Source organism: Eretmochelys imbricata, chromosome 21 (genome assembly GCF_965152235.1).
Source record: "Eretmochelys imbricata isolate rEreImb1 chromosome 21, rEreImb1.hap1, whole genome shotgun sequence".
Taxonomy (NCBI): domain Eukaryota; kingdom Metazoa; phylum Chordata; order Testudines; family Cheloniidae; genus Eretmochelys; species Eretmochelys imbricata.
The window spans coordinates 16,372,587-16,383,448 of record NC_135592.1 but is presented as its reverse complement, the minus strand read 5'-3'; the positions used below and the strand labels follow the sequence as shown (position 1 = coordinate 16,383,448).

The 10,862-nt window shown below is 47.4% G+C and overlaps 1 protein-coding gene across 1 annotated transcript; it reads right to left on the bottom strand.

The window, feature by feature from the left end:
* Positions 1-4,951: 4,951 nt before the first annotated feature.
* Positions 4,952-9,229, bottom strand: LOC144278327 (ciliary microtubule inner protein 2B-like). The gene is given in 5 exon segments (XM_077839591.1): positions 4,952-5,128; positions 5,131-5,297; positions 5,300-5,469; positions 5,471-5,552; positions 9,193-9,229. Coding segments are annotated over 5 exon segments (633 nt in total).
* Between the last annotated feature and the right edge of the window lie 1,633 nt (positions 9,230-10,862).

Below are 10,862 nucleotides of genomic sequence, written 5' to 3'. Positions count from 1 at the left end.
ATCCCGGCTGCCAACTAGACATGGAGCCATTGATCACTACCCATTGAGCCCGACAATCTAGCCAACTTTCTATCCACCTTATAGTCCATTTATCCAGCCCATACTTGTTTAACTTGCTGGCAAGAATACTGTGGGAGATTGTGTCAAAAGCTTAGGAACAAGACGTCCACCACTTTTCCCTCATCCACAGAGCCAGTTATCTCGTCATAGAAGGCAATTAGATTAGTCAGGCATGACTTGCCCTTGGTGAATCCATGCTGACTGTTCCTGATCACTTTCCTCTCCTCTAAGTGCTTCAGAATTGATTCCTTGAGGACCTGCTCCATGGTTTTTCCAGGGACTGAGGTGAGGTTGACTGGCCTGTAGTTCCCAGGATCCTCCTCCTTCCCTTTTTTAAAGATGGGCACTACATTAGCCTTTTTCCAGTTGTCCGGGACTTCCCCCGATCGCCATGAGTTTTCAAAGATAATGGCCAATGGCTCTGCAATCACATCTGCCAACTCCTTTAGCACTCTCGGATGAGGGAGTCAAAGTCTGCTTTTCTGAAGTCCAGGGTCTGTATTCTGCTGCTCTCCTTTCTTCCCTGTGTCAGGATCCTGAACTTGACCATCTCATGGTCACTGCCTCCCAGGTTCCCATCCACTTTTGCTTCCCCTACTAATTCTTCCCGGTTTGTGAGCAGCAGGTCAAGAAGAGCTCTGCCCCTAGTTGGTTCTTCCAGCACTTGCACCAGGAAATTGTCCCCTACACTTTCCATAAACTTCCTGGATTGTCTGTGCACCGCTGTATTGCTCTCCCAACAGATATCAGGGTGATTGAAGTCTCCCATGAGAACCAGGGCCTGCAATCTAGTAACTTCTGTGAGTTGCCGAAGAAAGCCTTGTCCACCTCATCCCCCTGGTCCGGTGGTCTATAGCAGACTCCCACCACGACATCACCCTTGTTGCTCACACTTCTAAACTTAATCCAGATAATCCAGGATGATGAGCTCTGATTAATATGAAATGAAATAAAACCTCAGGAGTCCACAGATGCTATTGGACCGTTTAAATATAACCCAGGAGTAGGTTGAACGCTATGGGTCACTCTTTCTAGCAACAAAAAGTCATTAAAATAATATATTTACAAAAAGAAACGAGGGTCTAACCGAAAACTGAAATGTTTCAAGAGTTCACAAACCTCCACCATACTTCAGAACAAGCATTTGCTCTGAAGACAATCAAACATTTAAAAGCTATGGGTATTTGTAGGGTGCTTACTATGGTTGTGATACATCCATTTTATTTCAAAAACAGCCCCCAAACTTTAAGCATGAAAGAAACATGTTTAAAAAACAAACAAGCCCCAAGACATTCATTGATAGCTGCAAGGGGCCCCACACTTAGGAATGGGTACAGTAACGTTAAGGATTCTTGTGTATGGTGATTTACTGTTTAATGCTGTAAGAAGGCCCTACAGAAAAATGTATTTTAACAAAAAGAAAAAAAATTAGCCAAAAGCAGCCCAGTTGTGCATACAACTTAATTCCCCCAGCCCAGACCACAAAAAGGAATGTTAGGGAGAGGGACCTACAGTCCTTAAGTATCTATTAATTCGGAGTTGTGGTGATCGAATCAACCTGCTAACTACAGACTTTTGAAGTCTGTTTGAAACAAAGAGCTAGGATGGTAAAAAAAACCTCCATTTTTTGGAGACTATCCTCTTTCAACAGAAACTATCATGAATTGAATTGCTGCTGGACTGCAAGAAGAGGTATGCTCCCTGTTTTTAACTCTGAAAATATATATTATATAATGTCACTCTTTGGCCATGCTGTCCTTATTAAATAATGGTACCTATCGTTATTGCAGTGTGATCTGTTTAGCATGGAACCTGTAACTTTAAGCTGCATTTCACCATCAGGCCAAGGTGAAAAACATTTTGAACTATAGTTATGCTTAATACTGTTAAATTACCAAAAAACAAAACAAAACAAAAAAAACCTTCTGGTATTACACAGGTTGCATATGTATTTGGGGGTAATAGTAACTAAAATGTTTGCTTGTTCTTTAACCCAAAGGCCCAAACGTACATGGGGGGGAACAGAACAACCATGTGCCAGCAACCCTTTATCCTGTGGTAAAAGGTAACTTTCTGCAATTGGCTTTTAAATGCATGTGAGTGTATTGAAAAGTATTTTGTTGCAAGCCGTTGGTTTTAAACTGCTGGGGTTTTATGGCTGCAAACTGATGGTATGGTGTGTTTCAAACTAACAGGGGTTTCTGTGCAAAATGGTTTTTAAAAGTTGGTTTTTCAAAGCAGTTTGGTTTTTATTCTGCAAAAAATGAGAGGTTTTTTGGTTTTTTTTTTTTAAATGGGGTTGTTTGTCTTCTTAAAAGAGTTGGCTTTAATGTTTAAATTGTTAGCGACTCAGGGGCCTAAGCTAGAGATAAATGTGGGTGTTTAAAAATATTTTGTTGCAAACTGTTGGTTTGGTGTTTTAAACTGCTGGTGTGTGTGTGTGTAACATAGGTGTGTTTTTTTTAAAAAAGTATATGGCTGCAAAGTATTGGTTTGGTGTGTTTCAAACTAACAGGGAGTTTCTGTGCAAAATGTGTTTTAAAAGGGATTTTAAAAGTTGATTTTAAAGCAGTTTGGTTTTATTCTTCAAAATGAGATGTGTTTTTAAAAATGTTCATGGTGTTGTTTTTTTTAAAGTGTTAGAAATAAACTCAAAACCTCTGTCTGTTGTACAGCCTAAAATGGATTATTTTGTTTTAAAGCTATGACTTTTTAAATAGAAAAACACCCTAATGAGTGTTTCATTTCGTTAAGTTTACAAGACCGTTTCATAATAATAATGTTGTCTGCTTCACAGTATGGCAGGAGAGATCCTTACACCAGAGGGTAAACAAACCCAAAAGAAAAAGGAAAGAGACAACTGAAAAGGAAAACTGACCAGCATCAACGGCTGGTGGATGGATGAAGCCCAGTAAATATATTTTGCATATTGGTTTAGTTATTTTATGAGGTTTTGTGTTTTAAGTAAATACATAGGTGTGGGTGAGAAAGATGGTAAAGTGTAAGCATCCTGGTCTGAAGGCCAAGCTATTACCTGTCTTCTGTTTAAAGTTTTACTATGCTTTTTGGCCACTTGAAAAAGAGGGTTCACCCCGCCGAAACTCCCAACTTCCCCGGGAGTGTAATATATTTTCTTTAACAGAACCATCTGCGTAGACATGACTGTTACTGGTACCGTCTTTTACGAACACGAGTATGGAGGGGACACATTCATACTGACAAATTTTATTACTCGCCTGGTTTAACACGACCTTTTACAGCCGCCTGTGAAAATTGATGCCATGACTCCTACCATTAGGGAGTCTGAGCTGGTTCATTCTTCCATTTTGTCCTTTTCTGGATTTTCCTCTTGAGATCTGTGTCTCAGACATGAGCAAAAACAGCTGATGCATGATATATTTACTCCCACAGGGCTCCTTATGTGTAAAGTCTCAAATGCCTCTAGAAAGGCATTGTCGAGCTGTTGAGAAATTTTTCAGAAAATAAACAGTGTAAGCCCCCCCACTGCTTGTTTTTATATTTACGCAACCCCGAGTCGGTTCCTAACCCCATTACACCCCATCCTCGACCATCCCTTCTTAATCTTTCATTTATCTGAGCGACGTCTTTTCCATTCACCTTGTCCACCGGTGACTCCCCCGAGCCGTGGTCGCCTTCCTCCATAGGGGCGGACAACGAGAGACCGTCACGTTCGTCGGTCTGCCTCACGAGTAGTCGGGTTTCGGGGTCGGGTTCCGGAGTATCCATCAACGGTTGAGTCAAAGGACCCTCGTCGGAACTGTCGCTGATGTAGTGCTTTCTCCACACTAGTCCATATTGCCTTGCTGAGTTACGTTAGAACCTCGCATCCTGGCAGCTGCTTCGCACAGTAAGAACTCCCGACAGATACACAAGCTACTTCTCAGTCCATCATTTCTGTGCAACTATGGAGAGATTTGAGACTCCTGTGAGGAGCAGGCCAGGAATAAACTGCACCAGAACACCCCTCGTGAACATGACATCCACCTAGGTGTTTCTACACTATGAAGAATGGTCCAGCAGCAACAGGTACTAAGGCACGAACGCAGGCAGGGCTCAAAGGAGCTATTACCCCCAGGTCATGGAAAATCGCTCAGAGATGGTTTTCCAGACACAGTGGTTAAGACAGCCTGTCCGCTCTAGTGCTCATGTTGTTGCTGCTGCCCGTGCAGCTGAACCATTGATAGCAATTGCTGTAACACTAGTAATTAATGTCTAGGATTGACAGGGCTTCCAAGTACGGTGAGTGGGAAACTTAGTTTAGTTGGAAAATGCCAATTTGCTGGAGCAAAATGTTTTATTCAAAGTGTTGCAGATTCAACAAAACATAGGCAGGTTTCCATGGAAAACTGCTGGTGTTGCAGGGTGGACAGCCCCACAGCAGAGAGCCTGGCTGGAGGAGGAGTTCTCACAGCTGTTACATTCCCTGATCTGCAGCAGGGAGCTTGCCAGCCCCCAGAGCTCGGCTGGAGCTAGGGCTCTCCAAGCTGGCTAGGCTCCTAGCTCAGCCAAGCTCCCCGCTGTGGAGCGGTAGCCTAGAAACCCTGAGTGCCCTGGCTCAAGCAGGGGCTCAGAGCTTCCAATTCCTTTCCATGGAGCTGGGAGCCTGGCTCCCAGGGTCTGTGGCCCCAAGGCAGTCCCACCAACAGCCAGGGAACCCAGGGCTTCCAGACTCTCTGCCAGTGTTACTCATGTGCCTAATAGGGAGATATCTCTTGAAGAGACCCATTGGGGGCAGGTAGGAGTGAGTTGTGTCTGGTCACTGGTTTTTGTAGTTGTTGTTGTTTTTTGTGGCTCCTTCTCTTTATTGCTCGTGCACACGGCGGGGCAGGCTCCAAACAGCTCTGGGAAGGAACCGGTCCAGCCCAGGCTGCTAGTCAGCCATCCGCTTCTCCATGGTGCTCAGCCCCAGGGCGTTGTGGGTAAGCTGCCCATAGGTGTGGCCAAACTGGAACTTGTAGCCTGGGACGTAGCCTGCGTAGTGGGGCAGCGGCCCCATGTCTGTGGAGTACGACTTCAGCAGCGGAGGAAGGACCGTGCTGCCTTTCCCCCGGCCTCAGGCCGGCTCCCTCTGTTCTGGCCAAACTCCACCAGGGCGCGGTGGGGAGTCAGCGGGTAGCCTGCCCCAATCAGGAAGCGGGCACGGGGCACAAAGCCGGTGAAACCCGAGATGAAGCACTTGTGGGGGTGGTTGTCCTCCATGGAGTAGGGGGAGCCTGCGGTTGGAAGGCAAAGGGCGATACATACGGGGCAGCTGCTGCCGGGCCTGCCGGGACCGGAGTCCTGTACTTGGTGGTGAGGAGTTTGCCCTTGGTGCCCTGGGGCAGCCACCCTGCGTTCTGCAGCTCCTGCTCCTTGCCTGCGGCTCTCAGCTGCTGCCTGGCAAAGTCACTCCTTGCAGACCTCGGGGTAGGTCTTGGCAAAGAGGTTCTGGGCCCTGGGAATGAATCCCGGGGCCGTGGTGCGGGTCCGGGCTCACCAGGCTCTGGCTGAGCTTGGGGGCGAAGGCGGCGGCCATGGATGCTGTTGCGAGGCAGATTAAGCACTCCACATCCTGAAGCTTCTGGACTTGGGGGTGGTAGTTTTGGGTCTGCTCCCATAGGTTCCCTGTTGCTGGGGTCAGACTCCAGGAGGGCGAGCAGGCAGGGCAGCTGCTTTGCAGAAGGCCAGGTGCCCTGGGTGAGTTGGGAGAAGCTGAGCCCAGGAGCAGGAAGCAGGCTGCTGTCGCTGCCTCGGAAGGATTTTGCAGCAGGTTAGTGATATTCACAAAAAGAAAAGGAGGACTTGTGGCACCTTAGAGACTAACCAATTTATTTGAGCATAAGCTTTCGTGAGCTACAGCTCACTTCATCGGCTGTAGCTCACGAAAGCGTATGCTCAGATAAATTGGTTAGTCTCTAAGGTGCCACAAGGACTCCTTTTCTTTTTGTGAATACAGACTAACACGGCTGTTACTCTGAAACCTGTTAGTGATATTGTGAACCCTCGAACAGGGAAGCCTGGGAAATGCTAATTATAGCCAGGGGAAATTGGGAGGGAAAATAACTTCTATTTTAATTGTATGTTTTGAATGTTTTGATTTTAGCCAAACTGTTCTAGTTACATTCTCTCAACTCGTCTGAGTTGCCAACTTTTCTTTCAATGCAGTAATGGGGAAGGAGTCATTTCTAGTTTGCTATTCTCAGCTGTATATTTTCTTGTAACAGGGTTCTCTTTAACTCTAGACAGGTAACTGAGTGGTTGGTTAATCAGTCAGCCGACTGGCTAGCAGTGATTTCGGCAGAGGAAGAGCATGGATCCAACTGAAGATTCCTACAAGCAAGTGGAGGGAAGATTTTCTTTTAGACTCAGCAGACTGTCTAGATTTGGTGATCAAAGACTCTAATGGAGACTTAGGTAATCAAAACCTAAGCTTTTGGGAACTTTGTTTCTTCTCACTATTTCTGTGGGGATTGAACTGTTCAGATTTTCATTTTAATTTGTGTTTATGTAAAACTGTGAAGGTAATGACTAATATTTATTTCAGCATAAGCTTTCGTGAGCTACAGCTCACTTCATCGGATGCATTCAGTGGAAAATACTGAATGCATCTGATGAAGTGACCTGTAGCTCACGAAAGCTTATGCTCAAATAAATTGGTTAGTCTCTAAGGTGCCACAAGTCCTCCTTTTCTTTTTACGGATACAGACGAACACGGCTGGGACTCTGAAACCTGTGAAGGTAATGTCTGTGGATTATAAAATAGCCATGTCATGCTGTAAACATTAGATTATAAAATCTTATGGTAAAGAAACAAATAATAAAGTTATTTAATTAAATTTATTTCTTTAGTTCCTGTTGGGACTTGAATGTGGGGAGGTTGACCTGGTGCAATCCTTGCTGAAAATCCTTAGAGACTGAACTCTGGGTCTCCAGCTACTTTCTGTGGGAGTTGGGTGTTCTTTTTAAGGCACTGGAGATGGGCAATGAAGTGAACTCTAGCCCACCCAAAGGTTACACCAGCTCAGGAGTTGGGCAGCCCAGAGAGCCAGGTAGGCTGGGAGTCCAGAAGCCCTGGGGTCTCTGGCCCAGGGATAGTCTGTACGGCAGGGCTGCCCTGAAGCCACAGACCCTGGGAGCGCAGGCAGCTGCTCGGTGAAACTGGCTGTCTTCTCATTTTCATGGCTAGTATTTATTCAATAGCAGTTCTGTAATCAACAACAACGTCAGTGTCTCATTTCATTTTAGAAACACCCTGTTTCAGTATTTCTGAAATGAATTTTTTTAATTTGCAAAGAAATGTTGGCAAATTTGGTTTCATTCTGTTCCAGAGTGAACCCAGATTCCAAACAAAACCCAAATGTCTCCCAAACTGGTCTCCTGAAACCAATGGGACTTTTACCACTGTCTTCACTAGGAGCTGGATCAGACACACAAAGAGGTAGATTAGATCATCAGAGGAGAGAGCCATTTCCCTTTACATTACCCCTATGGGCGAGAAGCACCAACTTCTCACCTCCGTGAGCTAAAGGAGTAATTCCACTAGTTCAGGGGTGGGCAAACTTTTTGGCCCAAGGGCCACATCTGGGTATGGAAATTGTAGGGCGGGCCATGAATGCTCATGACATTAGGGCTGGGGTGCAAGAGGGGGTGAGGGCTCTGGGGTGGGGCCAGAAATGGGGAGTTCAGGGTGCAGGAGTGTGCTCCAGGCTGGGGCAGGGGGTTGGGGTGGGGGGTGAGGGCTCCAGCTGTGGGTGCAAGCTCTGGAGTGGGGCTGGGGATGAGGGGTTGGGGGTGCAGGAGGGTGCTCCGGGCTGGAACCGAGGGGTTCGAGGAGGGGAGGGGGATCAGGGCTGGGGTTGGGGCGTGGGAGGGGGTCAGGGGTGCAGGCTCTGGGTGGTGCTTACCTCAAGCAGCTCCTGGAAGCAGTGGCATGTCCCCACTCTGGCTCCTACGTGGAGGTGCGGCCAGGCGTCTCTGCGCGCTGCTTGGTCTGCAGGCGCCGCCCCTGCAGCTCCCATTGGCCACAGTTCCTAGCCAATGGGAGCTGTGGGAGTGGCGCTTAGGGTGGCGGCAGCGTACGGAACTCCCTGGCTGCCCCATGTGTAGGAGCCAGACAGGGGACATGCCGCTGTTTCTGAGGGCCATGCAAAGCCACAGCAGGAGCTCGAAAGCCAGATTAAAACATCGGAAGGTGTGGCCCCCGGGCCGTAGTTTGCCCACCCCTGCACTAGTTGGTAACAATAGTTTACCCCTAGAGTGGGATTCAAGAATCTCTGGTAGCTTCAGAGAAACTAAAAACTTTTAGAAACAAAGTGAAACTGATTGGTCTAGTCTGCAGGAAGCAAGGTGCAAAAAAGGAAACAGCAAAAATGGTGGAAAGTAAACCAGAATGTGTGAGAACTCTTGGCTCTTTTAATCTAATAGTAAGCTAAGTGAGGAACTGAGAGAAAAGGGTTATGTGATTTATCGTGATCGTGTCTTTTTGTATGTCTTTGGGTCATCTCAGTATAAAACAATCTGTGTGGGGGCCCCCCAGGCAAGCACTAATCTGGCAGGCTCCAGGGGAGAGAGACCATCTAATATGCCCATTATTTTATTTTATTTTATTTTTTATTATAACAGGATCTGGAATCTGCTGGGGCTGGAATAATTTTGCAATAAAATACAGCATTTGCGGAATAAGCAGCATAATGAGACATCTGAAATACCTTTAAATTGTCCCATTTACCAGGCTCTCATCTAGTCTAGATCAGGGATCGGCAACTTTTGGCACGCAACCCATCAGGGAAATCCACTGGAGGGCTGGGACGGTTTGTTTACCTGCAGCATCCACAGTTTTGGCCGATCGCAGCTCCCACTGGCCGCGGTTCACTGTTCCAGGTCAATGGGGGCTGCGGAAAGCCGCGAGGGCTGAGGGATGTGCTTGGCTTTGATCTTCCACGAAGCTTATGGGAAACCCTAAACTGCATCCGCTCAAACCATGGCAGGCGCGGATCCTTGATGCACAAATGGAAAATTAAAAATTCTCCAGAGTGCGGCTGTGGCCACCCAGAACAGACCATGGAACCTATAACAACTCAATGCCCAAATTTGCAAATACGAAGGCAGCATCATAGCGATACACTTTGTTACTCTTGACATAGAAGAAGAAGAAGACCGCATCCTCCATATCTGAATATCGCCACTCCCTTGTTCTGGCTGTCTGCCTCCTTCTCTGTCTACACTGCTTCATCTGAAGCTTATCCCGGCCGGAGGTAGGCTAGGCTCTGCTTATTGCATATGCTCCCAGCCCTAGCCACTTCTGTTTGCTGGCTTTAAAATCTCTATCTTCCATCAAAGGGTGTCACAGAATGAACTGGGCCCTTTAATAGGAAACTGGTCCAGCTCATCTGTGCCTCATGAACAGCCTCTCAACAGGGCCTGAGAGAGGGCAGCTGCCCTGTAGGAACAGCCAGCATGGCTGAGAGGAAGCTGTGCTATAGTGAAGCTGCAGGGAAGAAGAACGCTCTGTAGAGAGCAGGAGGTTGCAGGCGAGTTTGAGACACAGGGACCAAAAGACTCCAGCCAGGTAGGACTGGGAGTGGCCCAGGGGCATGGGAGGATCCTGTCCTGGGGGGAGCACAAGCACTGAGTGTTTTGAATTGTATGTAAATAAACTAGACCCTGAAGGTAAATGTTCTAAGGACTTTGGATGGGTGGAGCTCTAAAGAAGGGAAACTGAGGCAGGATACTGGTCAGCTGCCCTGGCCTTGAGGGGGCACTCAGGTGGCGGCTGCCTGTTACGGTGTGTTAGTGATTAGACCAGTGACTGTAAAGATGAGTTTCCTGAACTGGTTTTATTCCCCCGCCTCAGCTCATCCCCAGCTCAGTTTCTAGCTTCTGTCTGGTATCGCCAAGCTGAGCTCTCTCTGCTGCCTCGAGCATCCACTGCAGTGAAGACACTGGCGTTGACCTTTAGCTGGTAACTCTGCCAACTCACTAAGCGGAACTGAATCCAGCTCGATTCTCCCTGGCAGCAAGAATCATGATGTTGCCAGAGATGATGGGGAACTGAATGCGCCTGGATCCACCAAAAGTGGCTCCCACTCCCGAAGTCCTTGCTCAGCTGATCCCCTTCAGCAGCATCTCTGAGGCTGTTACAATAAAATCTCTCCCACACACACACTGCATCATAGAGTAGGTTGAAAACTAAGCAGGCTCCCATAACATTGAGCAATAAATCACAGTGGCCAAGTAACCTGGCAGACTTAGTGTTGATAGAGGAAAGAGAACATGTATTGGAGGAAAAGGCAGCTAATAGAAAAGGATCCAAGGTTCTGCTGCCAGCATCTATCCAACACCATGACAACCCTCTCTCATCTTGGCACATGAGGTTCAGAGCAGGAGATCCGGTGCCAGATCTGAGCATATCTATGTAGAGGAGCGATGGGAGTGAACTTTTGGCACATTGAACCTCTAGTGCCCCTGAAGGGGAGATCTGCCCGCTGGCCACCCATTTACAATGCATCCACTTCCCACGTGGCTATGGACGCTTCACAGAGGTCTGGATAACAGGCAGAAGCTTAAGGGCAACTGGTTCCTGCTCTTTGATATGCTGTGATGAAGCCAAAAGCAGTCTGGGTTCTGGCCAGGGCAGGTCACTCTGGTCCCTGCACACAGGCTGGTCTGGGGGCAGTGCAGCTCTGGGCTGTTCAGAGAAGGCAAACAGAGTTTCTCAAATGATTTCCAAGGAAGGTTGAAAAGTGCCCTGCCCCACAGCAAATAATGAAAAACTTAACAGAATTTTTGAATCAAAAATCTAG